General features: G+C 34.2%; 1 protein-coding gene across 1 annotated transcript in view; it reads right to left on the bottom strand.

Annotated features, from left to right (window-relative positions):
- Positions 1 to 26,868, bottom strand: part of TRHDE (thyrotropin releasing hormone degrading enzyme) — a 383,925-nt gene that overhangs the window by 107,374 nt on the left and 249,683 nt on the right. The window contains exon 7 of the mRNA XM_030323249.1: positions 6,055 to 6,120. Coding sequence (XP_030179109.1) covers positions 6,055 to 6,120 — 66 coding nt within the window. The remainder of the gene's footprint in view (positions 1 to 6,054; positions 6,121 to 26,868) is intronic.

Below are 26,868 nucleotides of genomic sequence, written 5' to 3'. Positions count from 1 at the left end.
GCAGTTAAATACTAATCAAGAGAAATCTTTCTTATTCAACCATATTTTAGATGATATTGAATTACCTTCATTGGTTGAGCAAGAAGGTAACGTATTTTCTGACATGGATTTCAGGGTTTGAGTTTATATCAAGCTTAATGATGTTTCTTCATAATTTGAGTTCCCTGGTGTTGATTCATAATAACATGAAGGATGGGATCGTGAGGTTTAAATCATTAAAACAATACTGTTTTTGTTTAAAAAGAAAAAGCAATAGTACTATGTACGAATTATTTTTTAATAGCTACTGAGACAATCAATGTTATCTGAGGATTCCATAATTATAGCCTTATTATTTTATTTCCAGAAAAATCATAGAAAAAGAGAAAATTGTAACTAGGATATTAAAACAAGTAAAAATTATATAAGAAATGTCAACATCATGTAAAAAAAATTCTATCTAAAAGAATCATTACCTGAATTACTTCAGAAATAAGTCTATAATACTCATGTAGAATGAGGATGTGATCTACAGGAACTTAAGTTATAAAAAAAAAATAAAAGAAGTAATTCCTAATTTACTGATCATATGCATAAGCATTGCTACATGTGGGTGAAAATTAACAAATATGCACTCAAACAATAATATCCCCAGGAAATGAAAGATGTAAAAACTGACGAATGATTCAGCAATGCTTAAAAAGTATTAGGGGTTGAACATGGAATGAACTACGACTGTACTCAGGAGAATACAGTGTCACCAAAACCAGATGAAGAAAGTCTTTTAAAGTACTTTTGGATAAAGATGGTAGGTTGAACAAACCCATCTAATTTTGCTCCTTCCAAAAACCTAATTAGAACTACTCTTAGTGTATGGGTATAAATTCTTTGTGATACCCAAATATCTTGATTTTCTGAAGTATAGCAGTGGGCTTTCTTGACCTTTAGTCCTCTAATCCTCCCAACAGTTTTGGAAAATTCGTATACCCTGTGCTAAATCCTTTTCTGCTTGAAATACCTAGAATAGTTCGGTGTTGCTACTCTATTAGGCATCAAGAGTGGTATATTCCAGGAAAAGACCCTCAGAGATGGGAAATTTCCATCGGTATTGGATGGTAATCTATGGTTTTCATGGTCAAATTTTCTTAAATAATTATATACAATTGTCTAAATTGAAGAACATACTTTGGGAAAACAAATATTGCCTCAATAGAACATTATCAGAGAATTACAAAGTCTTTGGGATCAAAGTCTATTTCTGACTAGACAGGAGAGAATTGGAATGGGGACCTTGAAAGTCTAAATTCCACTGAACCTTCCTTGACATCAAAAGCAGCTCTTCTAGCCTCTGGAAAAGTTAGTTACCACTAGTTTGATTCCCTTATAATAACACTCATCAAGGGGGATGCCGATTCTCCTTGAGACAAACCTCCAGTTCACTTCAATGCCATCAGACCGACAGGTACAGTTGATTCCAGCCAATTTCAGGAATACAAGCAGAAATTCTGACTTTAGGGGCACCTGGGTGGCTCAGTCAGTTAAGCATCCAACTCTTGATTTTGGCTCAGATCATGATCCCATGGTTTCTGAGTTCAAGCCCCACATCAGGCTCTGTGCTGACAGTGCAGGGACTGCTTGGGATTCTCTCTCTCTCTCTCTCTCTCTCTCTCTTCCCCTCTCTGTCTCTCCCCCACCCCCACTCACACTTGGGTGTACTCGCTCTCTCTCTCTCAAAATAAATAAATATTTTTTTTTAAAATTCTGACTTTAGAAAAGATAGCATATACACTAAAAATCGCCAAGAAATTTCAAAAAGTCCTTAGAAAATGTCATCTGAGACAACTGTATGCACATGTAATGTATCCAGAGCAAAATATGAAAATGTAACATAATATGAAAAATAACAAAAAAGCAAGAGAAACATAAGCAGTTTCTTAGTAGTGGGCAAAAAGAAACATCACCAGCAAAAATTCTCTGTCATAGCAAATGCTGGTCTGATTTGACTACAGCTACAGTACTATGTACGTTGAAGGCCATATAGTCTTAATATTCAGATAATAACTGAAAATTCAAGAACAGGGAATCACTCACTTTTGTATATCTAGTTTACAAATTTTCCCATCAAATTAAAATAGATGTCCCAAATTAAAGTATCAAACCCAAATTGTCTAACTAGCAAAATGCATTAAATAAATCTTACAGTTGGACATTCTGAAAGACGAAAAAATCTCAGAGAGTATTCAGTACAACTCTTGCATTTTACAAATCCAGGAAAGATTTAGTGACTTGTAGAAAGCCCCACCATTGATTAAAAACAGAAATGATAATCATTTCCATTGCCTCATGCGTCCAAAATACACCAGCTATTATTTTGGGAAATGGATTATGTAAAACAGTAGATATGTGGAGTCAGAAAAAACATAAACATTTCTATGTTTTAAAAATATATTATTTATGAGAGCATACATAATCCAACAAGGGTTCATGCTTGGTTTTCTCCACATTTCACTTTCAATTTAAACATCAAAACAGAAGCTGACATATTAATGGTAGCCAGAACTAATTTTTTATACTGCCTATTTACAAAAAGAAGTTTTGAGGCAATTTATTTTAAAATTGTACTAAACTGAACCATTTAAGCATCAAATAAAATTCAAGAAATAAGGGAATTAGACAAAAAAAAATCAAGATGACCAAACCAAAGAAAGTCGTGATTATTCTGTATGAAACTATTTATTAGACTTCCTAATAGCTGATCAAATGAATTATATGATTGTTAGAAACAAAACTTTTCTCAAAAAGTCTCTAGAGTCCCTTTCTACTGAGGAATATATATGTGTACTGAAATTGAGAATATATTTCCCAGGGCTGCCTGGGTGGCTCAGTTGGTTGAGCATCTAATTCTTGGATTTTGGCTCAGGGCGTGATCTTGGAGTTGGTGAGATTGAGCCCCACATCGGGCTCCATGCTGACAGCACGGAGCCTGCTTGAGATTCTGTCTCCCTGTATCTCTGCCTCTGTCTCTCTCTCTCTTTCTCTCAAAATAAACTCAAATTCTCAAACTTTTTAAACTAAAAAAAATAATAAAATATAAGAACACAATATGAAAGGTAGATGAATATAGTTGAATTGATATTCAGATACTTTGCAAGTTAAATATGAACATCTGAACTGATCTAGAAACTTTCCAGAAACCTACTACCTTTCTATATTACTTTTATTATATTTAATATATAAATATTATATTTATAAATTATATTATATCTGTATTTATTATATCTTAATTTATATTAGATTTAACATTTTATATTGTGTATATTATATAATATATACAGTTGACCCTCAAGGGTTTTCAAACCCAACATGGGTTTGAAGTGCACAAGTCCACTTATATGTGGATTCTTTACAGTACAGTATTATGAATATATTTTCTCATCCTTATGATCTTCTTAATAACATTTTTTATCTAGCTTACTTTATTGTAAGAATACAATAAATAATATATATATAACATACAAAAGTGTATCAATTTACCGTTTATATTATTGGTAAGTCTTCAGTCAACAGTAAGCCACTAGTAGTTAAGTTTTTGAGAGTCAAAAGTTGTATGTGGATTTTGGACTCTATGTGTGTCAAGTGGGGGTGGTGAGTGCTCCTAACCCCTGTATTGTTCAAGGGTCAGCTGTATTATATTTTATATTTTGCAGCTGTATTAGTAAAAAACATTTTCCTTGTTCCCAAAAGCATTTAGGATGGGTCATAAGGATACAAAAATTGTAAGAGAACACAAATTTTAAAAGAAATCACCATTATAACATTGCTCCTATGTGGAACATGAAAGGCACAAACAAATAAATTGAAGGAAAAAAAGGAGGAGGGGAAAGGAAAGAAAAAGAGGAGGAAGGAAAAAAAGAAATGAGGGAAAAATATATATGAAAAGCATCCTATTTGCAATTTGGGATTGACCACACCTGTAAATCTAACTCTGGGTCTGTCTGCAATATAAACCTTCACTTGTCATCATAGAAAAGCCATGGTTAATGTAAAAACAATTAATAGATTTCCCAAGCAGAGGGAAGCATTGAAAGTCCAGATTAGCTCCTATAACATGTCAACCAAGACTCCCCAGAGCCTTGTGGATGGGAAATATATTAATATCAACTCTATGACCACTCAGCACCACGACATGAAGTGTCTGTTCAGGAGGTCATTTCCAAAATGTATCCCATAAATCTTCATGCACAAGAGATGATAATTTATCACCTAGACATAGGGATCTACTGTAAACTAATCCAAACTGCTGATGATACACTAAATCAGTTTGAGTGATGAGTATAAATAAAGCTGCAAGCGAAGTCCTGAAGGATACAGATCCATCTGATCAATGAGATGTCACAAGGTAAATGAAATGCAATGTTGACAAACATAGAGTCCCCTCAGTTGAAAATTAACCAAATCAAGTATCAGAGCATAAAGGCACACATTAATACAAGCTTCAAATAAAAGTTTAATATAATAGGAGTCAGAGGGTACCCTCTGTTTCTGAAAAAACTAAATAGTCTGGGTCAGTAGAAAAGGGTTTATTAAAAATTGATGTCTTTTGTATACTATCAAAAATACGACAGGGTAAAGAAAAATTTTACAAAAATATAATCCTTTCCAAATAATATAACTAGAGTTATTCAATCTGCTGAGCAAATCCATACACACAGACGAGGAAAAACAATAAAAATTTTATACAGAAAATGATTTCACATCAACTTGCTACCAGGAAATCAAATTCAATTTGTGTTGCCCTAATGAAAGCTTAGATATTTTCTGGAACTGTCACAGTCTACAACTTCAGTGGGAAAAAAACATAGGATTGGGGATAGGAAGGACATTCCTCCAGACAGTTGATATTCATGGAGGGCACTCTTTGAGAAAAAAGATTTTCCCAACTATGTGATCAGAATGGAGACTCTAGCAACCGGCAAATAGGTTCAATAGAATTCAGCTATTCTGAAGGTGTCCCTAATGGAAAGAGCTGATTAAAGTAAATTTCAATCCCTGCTGAAACAAATCTGTAAGAATATTTTCTAAAGGAAATCATTCTTCAACAAATTTAAATATTTTTTTCTTTGTTGTGTTAAGTATATGTAGCTTTGTCGTAACATATTTAACTCTTGCTTTGCATTTTACCTTTCGTTCATTTTGGGCAAAGATAGAATTATACTAAAATACGACCTAATCCCATATGTAGTTTATTTAAATTTCAAAATGAAAAGCTTTACAAAGAAGAGATAAGATTGATTGCTCTCTCTGTCTTAGCATAATTGTATTTCAGGTGAACATCAATTTACTTTAAAGGACACTTCTAAGTAGCAGAATGCATCATAAATAATTCATCAATCACAGCTGCTAGGAACATGATTTACTCCGACAGATTCAATGGAATAAAAGTTATATTTTTCTATATTTGTGTTTGCATTAAAGAGTTTAAGAATCCTCTTTTTTAAGAATCCACTCTTAGATTTCATACTTCATACTTTAAATGCAGTATGATAACACTGCTTCTTTTTTTTTCCTTTATTTAAAACATTGTACTTCTAATTTTAAAAACATTTAAACAGCTTTGGAACAAATAACAGTTTATGCATATCAACAGTAAAACAACAACATAAAAGGAAAATAACTGAAAAATTGCAATAGATTTTCTCAAATATATGTAAAGCTAACATAATTTATTTTCACTTTAAATAAACTTTCAAATTTAAGGAAAGTGAAGTATGCTTTTAGAAAATCTTATACCGATTATTTAGAATCTCATATATTTGAAAAATATTTCAACTTAAAAATGCATATTAAACAGATCTAAATTGCACAGTAGTTCAAAGTTTTCCCATTTGATACAGTGAGAATCCTATCTACCACTTTCATTTGTCATATGGAAGGACATTGTTCACCTTACTCATCTTCAAGTTTTCCATCAAATTCAGCGATTTTGTATTGGCAATTTCCCAAACTGTGAAATATCTTTAAAATAAATATATTGACAAGGAAAATGTAAGACAAAATAGAAAGCATTTTACTCACTTGCAAACCCCTCTGAAATACAGAATGGCCCATAAAATTAGCCAGCATTCTAATTAGAGCAGCACCCTGTAGGAAAGAGTATTAAAAGGAGAGAGAGAGAAAGAGAAAAGAAGAGAAAAAATGTCAATCAAGTAAAACGACTCTAAAATTATCCTATATTAGTCAAAAAGTCTATTTCATTCATGCTATTATACTCTTAGAAATAGAAAACAAACGAAAGAATCATGAATACAGTGCCCCGCTTACAGATAACAATTAAATATTTTGTTTTGCAGATCTAAAAGTTCTGTGGTTATAAAACCAGTGACTTCTCTTGTACAGTCTCCTGGACAGAGTATCTCAAGGCAATAATAAGCTGTAATTCAGGAGTAATAAAAATTTTATTGAGCACTGTATATGACAAAGTTAATAAAACATAGTTCTTGTTCTTACAAGCTCATAATCTAGTAAGGGAGGGATACCCACATCAATAAATAATCGTATTAAAATATAGCTTTGCAGTAACATAGCTACGCATCTACCCCTGGCTCAACTAAAAGTTGAGCTGTAGAAGTGGAGAGTAGGGAGTACCAAGTATTCAGACTGCTTGGATTCAAATCTTGTCTCTGACTCTCGCCACGTTTACTTAGGAAAATTTTTTAACCTCTCTGTTTCTCACTTTTCTCACTTGTAACGTGTAGGCAATAATAGTCCTTATTTAATGTAATTGTTCTGAAGCTTACGTGAATTGATATATGTAAGGCAAACTGAGTCTGAGGAACAGTAACTGTGATATGAGTGTCAGCTACCTGTATTATACCGAGGTAATTGTTTTTATTTCCTGAATGCTTTGTTTAGAGGCTGGATGTAGCCATATGTCCACATAAAACATGTGATCAATATAAATATTTAGAATAATAGAAGAAAATACTGGTTTAAGAGTCTATTTCACCTATAATGTTATCAGTGCAAAAGGGTAGACATATAACCAATATGAAACATTCCAAATGATGATCAAGCCTGGAGAAACACAAATTTGTATATGAAATATAAATAAGCCTTCAAGAAGATATTTCAAACTGCACCAAATTTTTTAACTATGGAGCAATGGATTATAAGCAGCAAAAGTATAAATATAAATAATAGGCTGGTTTTAGGGGGAAAAATCCCTTTATGACTACATATCCCACTTCATACCCATTAGAAATTCACACGCTCGGACAATTCATTTCTTTACTAGTTGTTTCTTTTTTATAAGAGAATCATAAGAATCACACATGGATTTTTATCTTGCCTGGAACTCAACTGTTGCAGCCAGTCCAGAGACATAAAAATGAATTTCTATTGTTTGTTAAAAGTTATTTCCTAGAGTCTGAAATTTTAATGCAATCCGATACTCAGGCTCCATGAATCACCATTAAAGAAATGTCTCAAAAAAATTTTCAGTCATCACCAAAATTGCTCTCAAAATTGGTATTTTATTCACAACTCAACAAATGATAAGCTGGACAAGCCATAGAGTTTTATGCCTCTTCTGATATATTTTCCTCCCACACCTTCTTCTCTTTGCTCTTTCTTCTGCTTTTTCCTCTTTATCTTCTCCACACTTGTGTAAGTCCATAAAATATAAGCATTTATGATTCAATCAGAGGACCAGGTTAGAATTCCCTCTAGAACTTATCAGCTCTGCTCCTTGAATTTCCTTGACAAGCTCCCCTCCTATACATTTCCCAATCTAATCTTCCCACCCAGAGGGTAGAAACTGTCAGTTCCGCAGCAAAACTAACCCTTGCCACCTGGGAAGTGAGAGTTAGAATCTCAAGCAGTCAACTCAAACTCTCCTTCAGAACAGAATAGCCATCCTCAGATGATTTAAGTGTTTCCCTCCAGGTAATGATGACTCGGTCTCTTGTCAGGCTATAAAAACTATCAATTTAGCATGGTCTAATGGCAAAAGAGTTCTTTCTAATCATAAAGAATGTACCCGTTTTCCTGTCTGGGTTGAGTGCTAACAGGAGATAAAACCTAGAAATATAATCAATATTTAAAAGTTATACAATACCACCGAACTTCTTTTATTATTATACTGTGTAATTTAGTCAACTTTTAGAAAATGCTCTGTGTTGCCCACTTGAACATTTAAAATTCTCCAGAGTAGCATGCACTCTTCTATATTTAACTAGCCTTTTCTTTCCAAAGCTGAATTTTGAAAATCCCTAAATCATAGAAAACTGCATAGACAGATGGGATCTCCAACTGTTATCATTCAGCCAACATATACCGGGCACCTACTAGGTATGGATTATAACAAAGATCACACCTCTTAATGCAGGCATAACTCACCACAAACCTTTTCTAAAAAAACGAAAACACCAAACCCCTTTTGGGGTGTCTGTAAACATTGTTTTCACCAAGTAAACACCATTTGAAATATTATAACTTACATTCACCTGTGATTCAAAATTCTAGACCCAATCAAACAAAATGGATGTTAGACAGCCTAAGTAGCTTTATGGGGAGTAAATACAGTATTTCTGCAAGATTTTTATAATTTTGAGACTTGCCTATGAAAACCCATTATTGTATTTGCTATACTAAGTTCCAGAGAGAGAAAAGGACGAAAGAAACTAATTTTTTTAACGTTTTATAAAGAATATTTAAAAAAAAAAAAGCATGCTTATAAACCCATTCCTTAGGTAGTAATTTTTCTATATGGAGTACTTTTTTCATATGAGTTCTCAGCTAAAATTTGTTTAATTTCACATTGTAGTCATCTGTATGCACATCAGTCTAATAGACACTAAACATCTCCAAAGAAAGGACTGTGTCCTCATGATTTGGTATCCCTGTTCCCTGTGCTTGGCTCAGAGAAGGTGTTCTCTTAACATTTTAACTGGATGAGAGAGAAAGAGAAATTAGCAAAAGCATAGCAATTACTTTGTATTCAGCCAGGATACACAGTTTATTACTTTATCAGTGTACTTTAGTGATAAGTAATCGCCTTGGAAGAGAGGGAGATCTTCTCAACTAATGGATTCCTTTAACATATGCTTTATTAAGTAAGGTAGTGTACTCAGTATCCTGCAGAATATAAATAGGAATGCCACAAGTCTCTATATTCAAGGACCTTAAAGCCTCCTAAGTGAGATGAGAAGATACAACATATTATACAATGAATGACAAAAGAAAATATTTTACTCTGTTTCAGAGGAGGGAAAAATTCTAATATCTAGAGAGATGAAGGACAAAGGGGATCTAAAAAGTGATGCTTGGGGGGCGCCTGGGTGGCTCAGTCGGTTGAATGTCCGACTTCGGCTCAAGTCATGATCTCATGGTCTGTGAGTTCGAGCCCTGCATCGGGCTCTATGCTGACGGCTCAGAGCCTGGGGCCTGCTTCGGATTCTGTGTCTTCCTCTCTCTCTGCCCCTCCTCCACTCATGTTCTGTCTCTCTCTCTCTGTCAAAAATAAAGAAACATTTAAAAAAATTTAAAAAGTGATGCTTGGGTTGGACCTTGAAGGATGGATGGGATTCCAGGAGCAAGGTTAAACAGAGAGTATAGTATGTTAAGAATGGCTTTGCATGGTCATGTAGGTGTAAAAGTGAGAAGCACAAGTAGGGAAGATGCTACTGAGGAACAAAGGCATAAACCCAGGCAACAGAAGTTTTGATGGGTTATAACATTTAAGCAGTCATTAGAGAATATCAAATACCAAGGCTAAAGAATTGGATTTCTGTTAAAAGATAAGGAAGGATTTTGGAAAGGTGGTTTTAAAAGTTGACCCTTGAACAACATGGTCTTAAACTGTACAGATCTACTTACATGAAGATTGTTTTCAGTAAACACAGTACAGTACTATAAATGTATTTTATCTCCATTATGATTTTAATAACATATTATTCTGTCTAACTTTATTGTAAAAATACAGAATATAATACATACAACATACAAAATATGTACTAATCAACTGTTTATTTTACTGGTAAGGTTTCCAGTCAACAGTAGGCTATTAGTAGTTAAGTTGTGGGGTAGTCAAAGTTACAGGTGGGTTTTTGCATGGGGTGTCAGTGCCCCTAATTCCTACATTGTTCAAGTGTCAACTGTCTTAGCTATGATATTCCAAAAAAGAAGTAAATATCTAGAGGCAGAAGAAGCAAATAATGGTAGCAATGAAGATAAACCAGAGATAGGTTTAAGGACTAGAACAAAGATCATCTTATTTCTTTTTATTTTTTTAAATATTTTTTTATTTAATTTTGAGAGATGAGAGAGAGAAAGAGAGAGAGAGAGAGAGAGAGACCATGAGTGGGGGAGAGGCAGAGAGGGAGAACACAGAATCTGAAGCAGGCTCCGAGTTGTCAGCACAGAGCCCGATGTGGGGCTCGAACTCAAGAACCACAAGATCATGACCTGAGCCAAAGTCAGACGGTTAACCAACTGAACCACCCAGGTCCCCCACAAAGATCACTTTAAACCTTAAAGCCTAGTGACTATAAGATGATGTTAGCAGATATGTAGAATTTAAAAGAAAGCGTTAGGTGAATATTGTAACATCTGTTTAGAACATGGGGTGTTTGAGGAACAGGTAGGGAACCAGAAGAACAGAAGGCAAATGCGACCGTAGCAATGAAATTCAGTGGCAGATTATGATTGAGGACCTAAATTAGCATTTGTAGTGGGTGAGATTGCTCAGAGAAAAGTCTGAGGTGGTAGTGAAGGAAAGTGAAAACATAATCTTAGATTCTCTCTACAGAGTCCGAACGATCTGCACTTCAGTGCCTATAACAGGCATCCCATAAATAACTGTTGAGAAAATCAGTAAAGAAATGGAATTAAGAGCAAAGGATGATACATTGTGATAAAAAACAGAAGTAGTATTAAGTATAAGTAGTGTCATGTTTTAAGACATGTTTTAAGAATAAGTGGTTCAGATTTCAAGGAACAAAAATAGCTAAGAGAAGGCCATAGTATGTCATATTTAAGAGAGAGCTATTTAAGTAGACTTGGTGTGAAAGCCAGATTGAAAAACAATGGAAACAGAAGGAAGAAGGAAAAAGCAGTAAGCATGTTGACATGAGGTTTGCTTATGTTTTTTTAATTATTGAATATCTTATGCAAAGGAAAAGATTCTATCTCCCTTATCTCCCTTCTGTCTCTGGTAGAGACAGAGACTGGATAGGTCTGGAGACAGGTTGTCAATAAATACTGAAAAATTGATGGCTTATCACTTCTCAGGAATGTAGGTGATGTGGCCCAAAGATTATGTGAATTGGAAAGAGTGAAACTAGGTTTGAAGTAACTCTAGTGAAAAGGTAATAGAGAATCAAAATGTGGAAATGTGAAGAAAATGCATAGTTCCAGCTGAAATTATTAATAATGTACTTTTCATTCATTAAACATCTTCTACATGCCATATTACAATACTGTAAGGAAAATATCACTATATTATTTGTCAGATCAGAAAATTGAGGCTTGAAAGGTTGTGTGACTTGCGCAAATTAACACAGGTAGTAAGTAATGGAGCTAGGATTAGAAATCCACTTATATCCAGCTCCAAAATCAGTAACCTTAACCAATTTGGTTTACATTATTTTGACCCCAAATCAAAATAGTTACATGATACTCTTCAGAAGCACTAGATACAGCAGGAACTTAGAAAAAGAAAGATAATTCTTAGAGTTATTCATACATTGGAATCAGTAGATATTCCAAAAAGAGGATGAAGGGACATCTAATTCAATGAGACATAGTGAAATAGTTGACCAGTATGCCCAGGACTGGGGATAAATTAGAAGACATAAACTGACTAGCATAACAGAACATGTGCATAGACTAAAAGTCACAAAGCTAGGTTAGGTTGAGTAAGAAGAAAACACTAGCAGAGTTAAAAATAGTGATATTTTTTATCAAATGCTATACATGGAGGTGGCAGCAGTGAAAATGTACTGCTCAGATTTCCTCCTATTGCTCCTGTGCATTTGCCATCATGAAAGTAGCACTTTCCTTAGTTTACTCCCAGCCGACGACTATGCACAACAGTGGAATTAAGGTGGGTTCATTCCATTGAGATAGGGTACTCCTCTAACAGGAAATTCTGGCTAAGAAGTCCCCATTGGCCTGGATGGACAGGCCATAAAAGAAGGACATAAAAGGGAAAGAAAGTTAATTCAACATAAGAAAGCAGAATTAATACCCTGTTGCTCCAGACCCATGCTTGGAAGCTTTAAATCCTCTCTGATTTATTACTTCCTGAGGCCAAGCCTCTATCACTGCACAGATGAATTATTCCACAGCCTCCCAGGACATCCTCAGAAAACTTCTTACTCTCTCAAGTCTATCCTATGGACCACATCAGACTAATTATTTTATTTTTATTTAATTATTTATTTTTTAGAGATTGGGAGACAGAGTGCAAGCAGGGGACTGGCAGAGAGAGAGGGAGACACAGAATCCGAAGCAGGCTCCAGGCTCTCAGCTATCAGCACAGAGCCCGATGCGGGGCTCAAACCCATGGACCACAAGATCATGACCTGAGCTGAAACTGGACACTTAATTGACTAAGCCAGCCAGGTGCCCCCAGACTAATTTTAATAATTACTTCTTAGGAATCATGTTTGCTAAACGTCCTAGTTCTGTCATCTACTAGATGGAAGAGGTTAGGCATGTTAGATAAGTTCTATCAGTACCTACATTAAAATATAACAATAACAATGACTACCACTACTGATGATGATGATGATGATGAAGATTACAGTCACCTCAAGATTTTTCTAAGTACTCATTTGAATCATTTATGAGAAGTACGTGAAACAGTGTTTGCCATATAATATGTTTCAACAAAAGTACATAGTCATTGTCCTCACCATTACCATCATTTTTGTTAGCTCCTTGCCCTCAAACTCTTTTCTTTTCAACAAATTTCTGATAGCAGTGAATCAAGACCATACACAATGAAACTCCCCATTACCTACCAACACTTTTCCCCCACATGACCAAATATCCAACTTCTACTCTAGTTAAGCTGATCTTTTCATTATCCTATGACCATACCTTATACCTTTATGTTTTAATTATACTATTTACCTCCATAGCAATAATATTCCTTTTCAATCTTATATTGTAAGCGCTATCCATTATTCAAAAACACAGGGAAAGTCCATACTGTCCTAGAATACTTTCCACAAATGTAAGCCCTCAACTCTTTTCTCTCCATGGCAGTCATAAGCCCTTTAAGCCTAACTACACAATTTATCAAATTATTTTACATCACTCACTGTTTCATATGACTATTTCTTCTTTCTACAACTGGAGGCAGGTCATATCAGTGAAACTTATTACTGGCACACCTGTTAGCTGTCAATGTCATATCTTTTCCATTGCCAGGAAAGATATTCCTAGCTAAGAGTAGTATCTACCAACTACTTGCTATTTTCAAATCAGTAATCCAAACCATGAGCTCGTAGCCAATACACAGGTCTCAGTCTTCCCTGTTATGAAATTTGGGATCTCCCCTACACTAAGAACTTTTAATGTTTTGTATTCTAAGGCAATGACATTCAAACAGTGCAATGTATATTTAAGTCAGTAGGAAACCAAAAATGAGGACCACAGATCCAGAGACCAAGAAAACAGGGAGATTTCAATGGTGTCAGAAATAGCAATTCATTGAAAGCTTTCAATTAAATAAATTTGAAACATAGCAATACTGTAAATTCAAATGAATGTTCATGGAAGGATATAACATAAGAGCAGCAATTAACAAAATAGAAAATAAATGGTTGAAAAGATGAAAAATAAAATGTATCAGATCTATAAAAATACTAATAGTTAAGTTCTGAAAAAATTGATCAAGGGGAAAAAGAAGAAAAAATATCAAATGAACAATATTAGGAAGAAAAATGGACACATAACTACTGAAAAAATTAAAAATTACAAATAGTGAGAGAATACTATGGTAATTTATGCTAATAAATATGAGAACTTAGATAAAAAGAATTTTCTATGAAACTACAAAGTTGTCAAAAATGACTCAAGAAGTAAAAAATACTAATCACTGGAAAAAAAATTAAAATAAGGAAACTACACCCTCCCCCACACACACAAATACATGCCAGGTAGTTTTATAAGCAACGTAAATTTAAGGGAAATTTTCCAATATGTTACTCTTGTCTTATACAAATTACTATAAGAAAATAAAAAAGGGTAAAACCTTTGCATTTCTGATGCTTGTGTAGCTGATATGTAAACTGGACAAAGTAAATGATAGTCTAATCTCATTTTTGATCATGTATGGATATATATATATATATGTAAATTCTGGGATAAATCCCACTTACATATTACATATAATAATATATAAATGTAACTTACTAATATATATTATATTATTCTATAATACAAAAATTATATATACATATAATGTATATTAAATGCATAAAAACTTGAGTTTACCCCAGAAATTCAATAATAGTTTAATAACAAAAATTCTGTGAACGTAATTCATCACATTAATGGACTAAAAGAGATAAACTATACAATGATCTCAATATATGTGAGAAAAACATTTGCTATAACTTAGCATTCATTCAAAATAATATACTTTAGTAAACTAGGAAGAAAAGGGAATGCATTAACATGTTAAAGAGCATTTTTAAAAAAATGTACCATAGGCACCTGGGTGGCTCACTTGGTTAAACGTCTGACTCTTGATTTTGGCTCAGGTCATGATCTCACGGTTCCTGAGATTGAACCCCAGGGCCGGCTCTGTACTAACAGTGAGGAGCCTGCTTAGGATTCTCTTTCTCCTTCTCTTTCTGTCCCTCCCCTGCTCACACTTTCTCTCAAAATAAATAAATACACATTTAATAAATATATGCTGAATGTTGAAACATTATATGCATTTCCCATAAGATGGCAGTGAGACAAAAATAGCCTCTATTAATAACTGTATGCAACAGTACAATAGAACAAGTAAATAAACAACAGAAATATGAACCAAAGATAGCAGTAAAGCAACAAATTAGTATTATTCAGAGTTGATGTGAAAATCCAAATAAATGCATTAGAATTATTCTATAAAATCAATAAAGAGTGCAGCAAGTTTGCCTGACACAGATCAGTACATAAGGGGAAAGTGGGTGCTGGGCATTGAGGAGGGCACCTGTTGGGATGAGCACTGGGTGTTGTATGGAAACCAATTTGACAATAAATTTTATATTAAAAAAATCAAGAGAGTTGATACATATTAGTAAAAACTAATTTAAATAATTAATTATATAGATATTCTCAAAAGCAAAATAAAAAAACACAACAAAACCAAATATTATGTGAAGAAATTAAAACTTACTCAGTGTTTTCATGGGAACAATTATACAACTGACACAAAAAACTAACAATGAAGAACTATAGATCCCTTATAAAGTTAGAGAGTCATTATTATAAAAATGTCAAAATTAATCTATAAATTTTCAAAAGATTTTTTCCCCAGAAACTACCTTCATCTGAAAATTCATAAGGATTGTCATAGTTAACAGTAGCAATCTTAAAAGAGCTTAAGACAGGGTGAATCATCATACCTGATAGCAAACCTAAAAAGCTCGAATAGTTAGACTGAAGGCAGAGGTGTTGAAGCAGGGATACACGTATAGATCAGGGACCAAAACAAAGGGCTGCAGAAGCACCAGTGTGTATACTGGCGATAGCAGACAGAGCTGGTATTACAGAAGAGTGGAACTAGCACAAGGAATTCATAAATAGCACTGAAAAGACTGATTATCTAAACAAAAATGCAATTACATTTACATCATGACACACAAAGGAAACAACAGAAAATATCCCTATCGATTAAAGAACTTCATGTAAAATGAAAAAAAAATTAAAAATTAGGAAAAAATATCAAAGCATGTCTTCAGGGATTTACATTGAAGAAAGCTACTTCAATAAATCAAAAAGCATGGAGCATAATAGAGAAAATGGACGAAGAGACTACAACGGAGTTAAAAACATCAGCATGACAAAAGACATCATACATTAAAAGATAAATTACAGTCTTACTAGCAACAAAAAATTAGCATCCAGAATATTAAAAAAAGACTCTCATTAATCTATGATTAAATAAATAAGCAAACAAACTTAGGGGCGCCTGGGTGCCCAGTTGGTTAAGCGTCTGACTTCGGTTCAGGTCATGATCTCACAGCTGGTGAGTTTGAGCCCCACTTTGGGCTCTGTGCTGACAGCTCAGAGCCTAGGGCCTGCTTTGGATCCTGTGTCTTCCTCTCTTTCTGCCTCGCCCCCACTCATGCTCTATCTCTCTCTCTTAAAAATAAATAAACATTTAAAAAATATTTAAACAAACTTAAAAACAAAGACCTCATTGGAAAATGGGCAAAGGATGAACTCCCAACAGTTTATTTTTGCTTTTGTTTCCCTTGCCTCAGGAGACATGTCTAGAAATTAGTTGTTATGACCAATGTCAAGGAGGTTACTGCCTGTGTTCTCCTCTAGGATTTTTATGGTTTCAGGTCTCACATTTAGGTCCATTTTGAATTTATTTTTGTGTACGGTATAAGAAAGTGGTCCAGTTTTATTCTTTTGTATATTATTATCCACTTGTCCCAACACCATTTGCTATGATCCAGCAATTGCACTACAAAGTATTTACCCATACAAAAATAATAATTCAAAGGTATACATGCACCCTGATGTTTTTAGCAGCATTATTTACAGTAACCAAAGTATGGAAATAGCCAAAATGTCTATCAATTGATAAATGAAGAACATGTGGTGTGTATAAACACACACACACACACACACACACACACACACACACACTGGAATATCACTCAGCCATAAAAAGAATGAAATCTTGCCATTTGCAATGATGTGTATGGAGCTAGAGAGTATTATACTTAGCAAAATAAGAGACTCAGAGAAAGACAAATACCATATGATTTCACTCATATGTAGAATTTAAGAAACAAAACAAGTGAACAAAGGGGAAAAGAGAGAGGGGAGGCAAACCAAGAAACAGACTCTTAACTATAGAGAAGAAACTAATGGTTACCAGAGGGGAGGTGGTTGGGGGGATAGGGGAAATAGGTGATAGGGATTAAGGAGTGCACTTGTGATGAGCACCAGGTAATATATGGAAGTGTGGAATCACTCTATTGTATACCTGAAACTAACATTACACACTATGCTAAATAACTGGAATTTAAATAAAAACTTAAAAGAAGAAAGAAAGGGGGTGCCTGGGTGGCTCAGTGGGTTCAGCGTCCGACTTCGGCTCAGGTCATGATCTCATGGTTTGTGAGTTCAAGCCCCGCGCCGGGCTCTGTGCTGAGAGCTCAGAGCCTGGAGCCTGCTTCGGATCCTGTGTCTCCCTCTCTCTCTGCCCCTCCCCCACTCATGCTCTGTCTCTCTCTGTCTCAGAAATAAACATTTAAAAATAAAGAAAAAGAAGAAAGAAAGAAAGAAAGAAAGAAAGAAAGAAAGAAAGAAAGAAAGAAAGAAAAAGAAATCATTAATCAAAGTTAGGAAGGGAGGAAGGAGGGAGAAAGGAAGAAAGGAGGAAGGGAAGGAGGAAGGAAAGGGAAGGAAGAAAGAAAGGAAATGGGCAAAGGATATATACAGAAAATTCAAAATGTAAGAAACACAAAGGGCAGTAAATACAAAAAGAGATTTAATCTCACTAAAAAACAAAGAAATGCAAATTGAAACAGTAAGATAGCATTTCATAGCCTTAATAAGTCAAGCAAGAAACTGGGGAGTTTGATAATGTCAAGTACAGATAAGGACTTGAGGAAACAGGATCTTTCAAACAGTCTAGTGGGAATATGTATACAAGCACATTGGTGGGGAAAATGACACACTATAGCAAATTTAAAGATTCATTTATTTGGAAATTAACACACAATTATTGAGTGCTTGCTCTGCCAGGCCCTGCTATAAGGACTAAGATAATGCAGAGAACAAACCAAATAAAACTTTCATGGGGTTTACATTCTAGAGAGAAGAAACAGTTAATAAGCAGCTTAATGTTATCATGCCAACTACTGATTATTGCTCTGAAGAAAACTAAAGCGGAGTAAGGGTGTTGGAGAGTGATGGAGGATATGGATTCTCAAATTTTATGTAAGAAAATTAGGGAATATTTCTGTAATAAATTGACATTTGAACAGAGACATGAAGCGAATGAAGAAGTAAGCCATGTTGATAATTGGGGAAGATCATCCCAGGCAGAGAGTATAGAGTTGACTTCTGAAATCTAACATTCAGAAGAGAGATTGGGCCTAGAAGCCCAGGCTCCCACAAGGAGCAAGTAGAGATTAAAAAATATATTTTTATATTATATATGCATTACTTTATATTACATATTTTATATGTGTATATAATTTTATATTTATTATATAGTATGTTTATATTGCATATTTATAATATATAATCATCATTTTTACATTTTATACTATAAAATATTAAAAATAAAATTACTTTAATATAAATATATAACTATGCAATTATATTACATAAATTTTAAATCTCTCTATATAAATCTATACGTTGCCAAAGAATGGTTCCTAGGGTGTTTCAACATTGAGAGTCTGAGAAAAGTAATTGAGTTCATCAAAAAGGTAAGGGAGAAATGGCCAGTGAGTTAGTAACAAACAAAAAAAAATTTAAAAAGAATGTGGCGTCTAAGAAACAAAATGAAGAAGTGTTTCAAGGGAACAATGATCATCACTATAAAATGTTTTTGAGAAAGCAAGTCAACTAAGTTGAAGGCTAATTGGATTTTTCAATGTGGAGTTAATTTTTGACCTGACAAGAAAAATTCAGCCAAGAAGTAAAAATGAAAGTATAATTAGAGTAGTTTTAAAGGAGACAGAGGACAAGGAATTGAGATTTTGCATTAAAACACTGCAAAGACATAAAGAAATAGTCTGGGGGATGTAAGTCAAGGGATTTTTATTAAGAATAAAATATAACATTTTATGCAGATAAGAGTAATTGACTAGAGAAGGGAAATTTAATGCATCAGGAGAGAGGAGACAGCACTGCATAAGCAATCTCCTCAGGTAGGCAAGAGAGGATGAGACCCAGTACACAGCCATCCACTGTACCAAGAGCACGGGAAGCAGAGAATTTAGGAATCCACAGGTGAGATGTCTCGGTGTGGAGGTCAGACAACATTGATTTTTTTTCCCTAATATCTCAGTGTAATAAATGCAGTCATCAGATGAGAGTGAGGAGGGATAATAGAATGTGAACACTAAAGAAAAAGAAGAAAGTATTAGCTGTCTGGGAGAAGAGTAAATTGACTGGAGAAATGTAGATGCACACACCCAGCAATTACCCAGTAACGTATCTAGCAGTATGTACACAGTGTGAAACACTAGTACAAAATGCCTCCAGACACATGCAGAAAGGTGTCATTTGCAACACTGTTTCTCACTTCCAATGCTAAGTCAATAGTTTCTAATGAACAAAACCTACAAACAAACTTGGCTCTGTGAAGGGGGGATAGATGGAGTGATTGATTGATTTTTGCTTCAGGTTTTTATTTAAATTCCAGTGAGTTGGGGGGCGCCTGGGTGGCTCAGTTGGTTCCAGCTTCAGCTCAGGTCATGATCTCGCAGTTTGTGAGTTCAAGCTCCACGTCGGACTCTGTGCTGACATCTCAGAGCCTGGAGCCTACTTTGGATTCTGTCTCCCTCTCTCTCTGCATCCCCCCTCCCATGCTCTGTCTCTCTGTCTCTCCCTCTCTCAAAAATAAACAAACATTAAAAAATAAATAAATAAAAATAAATTACAGTTAGTTAACATATAGTGCAACATCCATTTCAGGAGTAGAATTTTGTGATTCATCACTTAGGACTCCCAGTGCTCATCACAATAAGCTTATCCTTCTTAATACCCATCACCTATCTAACCCATCTCCCCACCCACCTACCCCTCAGCAAGTCTCAGTTTGTTTTCTATAGTTAAGAGTCAGCTTCATGGTTTGCCTCACTATTTTTCCCCCTATGTTCATTTGTTTTGTTTCTTAAATTCCACATATGAGTGAAATCATATGGTATTTGTCTTTCTCCAACTGACTTGTTTCGCTTAGCATAATACTCTCTAGTTCTATCCATGTCGTTGCAAATGGCAAGATTTCATGCTTTTTTATGGCTGAGTAATATTCCATTGTGTATATATATTCTACCTCTTCTTTATCCATTCATCAGTCAAAAAGTTAAAAAATAGAACTACGATCCAGCAATTGCACTACTAAGTATTTATCCAAAGGATACCAAAAATACTTATCCAAAGGGACACATGTACCTCAATGTTTATAGCAGCACTATCAACAATAGCCAAATTATGGAAGGAGTCCACTTGTCCATTGACTGATGAGGGTGCAGATTTAGAAGCTCTGCTTTAATCATATTGTACAGCAGTGATGATAAATGGTATAGGTATCTGAGCATAAAAATATCAATGAGATAAAGTTATATCTATTTAATGGTTATCTCTAGGAAGAGAGGAAGGGACATGGTAGAGATAATAATGAAATGATAATATTTGTTAAATTTGGATCTTGAGTACAGGCATATTTATATGATATTATTCTCTGAATATTTTTTGAGATTTTTACTTAAATATAGAGGTATCTAGGAAAATTACTAACCTGAAACACCTTATAATTAATCTCCATTTAATTCAATTTTCCCTATTTTATATAAGTCTTGAGTTCCTTTTGTCTGGATCATAGCGGTGGAAATCCCCTTATTCCATGACTTATCTCTGGAGTCTTCTAGGAATATTTTGGTGCTACCATTTATTATTTTATTTATATAAAATGAATTTATCTGACACAGAAAGAAATGAAATGAAATGGCATTTGGAGTAACTCTTTATACAATTCGGATCTATGAATCTTAAAAATAAAATTATTAGTGAACATATTGTAATTCCCATTATAGTACAAAGGTATTAGCAAAGCAACGGTTTAAAATAAATTATAAAAATATTATTTTCTATGTCTGAACCAAATGGAAGGCTGAAATGTCCCAAGCCAATAGTGGTGTTGAATGAGAAAACTAATTTAATTTAAGAATTACAAGAAACACCATTTGTTTATAGAACTCTAAATATTTTTTAATCCCAAATTCATTTGGGAGCTTGAAAACAACAGGCTGTGAAGTAATTGCACAAAGATGTCAATATCATTTGTGGGTTTTGAATATCAGCCAACAAATGGTATCCTTGTCACTTATTGTAGAACAATTGTTCCTTGTTGGAGTTAAACTATCACAGCTGGAAACCCATATGAAATTTAGCTTATTAAGAAAAATACAACATAAATTAATGTTAGTGAACAAGGCATACCAAACATGCTACATAAATAAGACTTTTAAAAGACACTCACATAATATTGTGCTGGCAAATGTCGTAAATTAAATACTTAACAGAATCATTATGAATTAGGTTTTAGATACAACTTTGAATACAAAATACTTGCCCAATTTCCGTCTAATATAAAAAGGACATGTTATTTTTAAAGAGGCACTGCTGGATCAATGCCTAATTGATTGATTGCTAATAACTAAAGTAAATACGGTTTATTATGGAGACAACAACATATTTTGGTATAGTGAAATTTTAGTGTCAGTAAGATATTTTTTCTGAAAATCAGAGTGTAGCACTAACCATTGATAATAATGTTGTATATTTTATGAATAGTCTAAATATTCACTTGTTCACCTAATAATCAAAATGCCAAATATTCAGATACTTCAAAGTTATCTATAAATGAATTCATAAACACATTTAGTTACATGATGAAAATAACTATTCTTTTCAATCTTTCTTTTCTTCCCCAAATTATATTTTTATTATACATATTGATAATATATAATAACGAGGTATATAAAATATATACAGCATATACCAGTTCCTTCATATTTTTATTTGACTTATTGAAAGAAGAAAATGAATGGGCATGTGACTCTTAAGAGAACAGTATTTACTTAAATATATCTCTTCTTTATTATCCCTCTCCTAGATTCTGGCCTATATTGTCTTTTGAGAAACTAAGTAAAGAGCTGTCTGTCTTGGTCCCCCTGCAATTCCCACTATCCTTATCTTTAAATGGGATCTTCATGACTGAAATTTCCCATTGCCCTAAATTGAATCTTCACTCATGATTTACGTCTTCAATATCACCTTTTTTCCTACAAAACCTTTCCTAATTTGAACCAGAATTAAAATTTTTCTCATAATTCTCCTACAGCCCTTGTTTTTTAATGTCTATTTTTGTATTTATTTTGACATAAAGCACAGTCTGTCTTATTTTGAGAATTCACTTATAACAAATGTTTGCCATACCACTAGTAGCCAGGAGGGGAGGGGCCCTGAACTTTACTGCATGACTAGACATTCAGTACATGTCTGGTAAGTGAGATAACTAAGTAAATGTACTAATTCTGTAATGTTAACAGGAAACAACAGAAGAAAAGAAAGCAGTAAATAAGTATGGTCACAACATTATTTGAGACAAAGAATAACCCTTGGTAAATATTTCTCCTGTGTTTTAGAGACCAATCCGGGGGGGGGGGGATGTCAGGAAGAAAACAATTATATAAAACTAGATACAGATTTTATAATTCATCTACAGAGACTCTTCTCTTTAGGGAATTCCCAAATTCACAATTCCCATTTTATAGATTTTCCCTACTATTATCAGTATTTCTGAATACTTTTCCTTAAATAATTTCATCCATTCACCATTAAGTTATAAGCCTTAGTTATAACAGGTGTTTTGGTATTTAATTTAAAGTCATAAAGAGACATTCCTCTATAGCTTAGCTATTCATGTGCAGACACCTCACTGACGCTATGTCAGCTGTAGCCCTATTGCAAGTGATACTTGGAGAAGGGTGAACTTCAGGGGCATCGAGGCACTTCCGTGTAATACTCATGTAACCAGAGAAAATTTGTTGTAGGTTATAAAGAACTAATTTTAACAGTAATGGGAAAATGTCTCCGCATATTTATTTTTAAAGAATAATTTTGAACTATTACCTATCATCAATAGAACATTTATAAAGTAAACATTCTAGCAACATAAAATATCAATTACAAGCTTAATAATCAAATCAAAAGAAGCTGGAATCTTGAGGTACTATTTCTAAGTCTTCTGCCAATAGCTGACAGAAAGTAAACAATTGCTGGTGTCTACAGTTGCTTTAAAAAAAATAATTTTAGCAATAAGTTATCTGAAAAAAGTATAAAGAAATCAATCCAATGAAAGCACAACAACAGAATGTATGATCCTTTGCTCCTGAGTATCATCTCTGAGTGCTGCTCAGAATGAGCACAATATTAGGATGTAAAATACAATGCAGGAGAAAAAAGGCATTATATTGAACATGATTTGAAATAACCATGTGCTGAAAAAAATTTATAGGTAAAAATGTCAGAGGGATATCGGGGAAAACCCAGAGACAGGATAAAGTTTTTAACATAGATATAAAGATTTCTTTTTTTCCTCAGAAAAAGGCCATCCAAATACTTACTAATAATTTTCAAATATAGGAAAGTTTCATATAAAATAGATATGGTCGGTTGATTTCAGCTCCACTGGGAATTAAAGAACAACCATATGGGAAAAAAAAGACTAAGAGAGATACCTAAAGGAAGGAAAGTATTTCTTAACCATGAAAGACTTACTATTTGGTATTAATCACCAATGGAACACGTGGACTAGCCTTCAAAATGTGGTTCCAATAAGTTATATATTTTTTAAATTAAGTAATTATGTATTGATGTGCCAGAAGTAGAAGAATATTCTCCAGTAAGACCTGCCACAATCAAACAGCTGCCTGTGGACTCCTGTTTAGCCCATCTCCAAACTGCCACATTCTTTGATCTATTCATTTATCCATCCATCTAACCCAGTTCCCTACCAATAAAGTTGCTGCCCCCAAATCGTTCTCTACCACAGTTCACTGGCATTCCTTTTCAGAAAAAGACAATGGCTTAAAAATTGCCAACTTCTCTCTCCCCCACCCCCCCCGCCTCTCTCTCTCTCTCATACACACACACACTCACACTAATAATTAACAGAAGAAGCCTAGCATAGTATCTTATGGTTCCATATGGTTATATATAATAAAGGAAAACAAATATAAGGCTAAATTCAATAATGTACCTACAAAATATACTTGACAGGACCTTTTTTATTTTGTAATTCATCAGGCTAGTTAATATTTAAATATTTCAATTTACTATACTATTATTTAGATTTAAAAGAGTTGATATTTTTAGAAATGAGTAACCTTAGGAAATAATAGAAGTAACTGGGTTTGGACATAAGGATAGAAAACTTTTCAATTTAAAAATAATACACGGCTTTTGAAATTATCATAAGGTTTTTTTCTTTTATTACTGTAGTGTAACACGTTGATTGATTTGCGAATACTGAACCACCCCTGCAACCCAGGAATAAATCTCCCATTTGAACCATATGATCATTTCAATAGATGCAGGAAAAGCATTTGACAAAGTACCACATCCATTCCTGATAAAAACCCTTAACAATATAGGTATAAGGGAGCATACCTAAACATAATAAAGGCCATATATGAAAAGCCCACAGGTAATATCATCCTCAAAGGGGAAAAATGAGAGCTTTTCTACTAGAGTCAGGAACAAGACAGGGATGTCCAGTGTCACCACCATTATGTAACATAGTACTAGAAGTCCTAGCCACAATAATCATACAACAAAAAGAAGTAAAAGGCATCCAAATCATCAAGAAAGAAGCAAAACTTTCACTATTTGCAGAAGGCAGGTTACTATACACATAGAAATCCCAAAAGGCTCCACCAAAAAACTGCTAGAAGTAATACATGAATTCAGTAAAGTCACAGGATACAAAATTGTTATACAGAAATCTGTTGCCTTTCTATACACCAATAGTGAAGCAACAGAAAGAAAAATTAAGGAACCAATCCCATTTACAACTGCACCAAAAACAATACCTAGGAATAAACCTAACCAAAGAGGTGAAAGACATGTACTCTGAAAATTATAAAACATCAATGAAATAAAGATGACACAAAGAAATAGGAAAACATTCCATGCTCATGGATTGGAAGAACAAATATTGTTAAAATGTCTATAACACCCAAAGTAAGCTATACATTTAATGCAATCCTTATCAAAATACCAAGACCATTTTTCACAGAGCTGGAGCAAACAACCCTAAAATATGTATGGAGCCACAAGAGACCCTGAAGAGTCAAAGTAATCTTCGGGGGGGGGGGGGGGGCGGTGGTGGGGAAAGCAAACCTGGAGGCATCACAATTCTGAACTTCAAGTTATTTTCCAAAGCTGTTGTGATCAAAACAGTATGGTTACTGGCACAAAAATAAACAAAAATCAATAGAACAGAATAGAAAATCCAAAAATGAACACACGACTGTATGGTCAATTAATCTTCAATTAAACAGGAAAGAATATCAAGTGGGAAAAAGACAGCCTCTACAACAAATGGTGTTGGGAAAACTGGATAGCAACAGGCAAAAGAATGAAACTGGACCACTTTCTTATACCATACACAAAAATAAATTCAACATGGATTAAAGAATTAAATGTGAGACATGAAACCATAAAAATCCTAGAGGAGGGGCACATGGGTGGTCAGCTGTTTAAGCATCCAACTTTTGGCTCAGGTCAGGTTCATGAGTATGAGCGTGGCCTCAGGCTCTGTGCTGACAGCTCAGAGCCTGGACCCTGCTTCAGATTCATGTCTCCCTCTCTCTCTGCCCCTCCCCTGCTCTCGCTCTCTCTCAAAAATAAATAAACATTAATTTTTTTAATCCTAGAGTAGAACACAGGCAGCAACCTCTATGACATCAGCCATAGCAACTTCCTTCTATATATGTATCTGGATGCAAGGGAAACAAAAGCAAAAATAAACTACTGGGATTTCATCAAAATAAAAAGCTTCTGCACAGAGAAGGAAACAATCAACAAAACTAAAAGGCAGCCTAGAGGATGGGAGAAGATATGTGCAAAAGACATACCTGATAAAGGGTTAGTATCTAAAATATGTAAAGAACTTCTAGAACTTAATACCCAAAAAATGAATAATTCAATTAAAAAATAGGAAGAAGACACATAGACATTTTTCCAAAGAAGGCATACAGATAACTAACAGACACATGAAAAGATGTTCAACATCACTAATCATCAGGAAAACACTACTACAATGAGATATCATCTCACACCTGCCAAAATGGCTAAAATCAACAACACAGGAAACAACAGGTGTTGGTGAGGATATGTAGAAGAGGGAACCCGCCTGCACTACTGGTGGGAATGCAAACTGGTGCAGCTACTCTGGAAACCAGTATGGAGGTTCCTCAAAAAGTTAAAATAAAACTACCCTACAATTCAGCAATTGCACTACTAGATATTTACCCAAAGAACACAAAAGTACTAATTCAAAGGGATACATGTACCCTGACATTTACAGCAGCATTATCTACAATCCCCAAATTATGGAAACAGCCCAAATGTCCATCAACTGATGAATGGAGGTATATATATACCCGTATATACATATATATATATATATATATATATATATATATATATATAACACAATGCTATTCAGCCATCAAAAAATGAAATCTTGCCACTTGCAATGACATAGACGGAGCTACAGAGTGACATGCTAAGCGAAATAATTCAGTCAGAGAAAGACAAATACTATTGATTTCATTTAATCATAGAATTTAAGAAACAAAACAAATGAGCAAAGGGGAAAAAAGAGGGAGGCAGACC

This window comes from Lynx canadensis, chromosome B4 (genome assembly GCF_007474595.2).
Source record: "Lynx canadensis isolate LIC74 chromosome B4, mLynCan4.pri.v2, whole genome shotgun sequence".
Classification (NCBI taxonomy): Eukaryota; Metazoa; Chordata; class Mammalia; order Carnivora; family Felidae; genus Lynx; species Lynx canadensis.
This window is presented reverse-complemented; position numbering and strand designations above follow the sequence as displayed.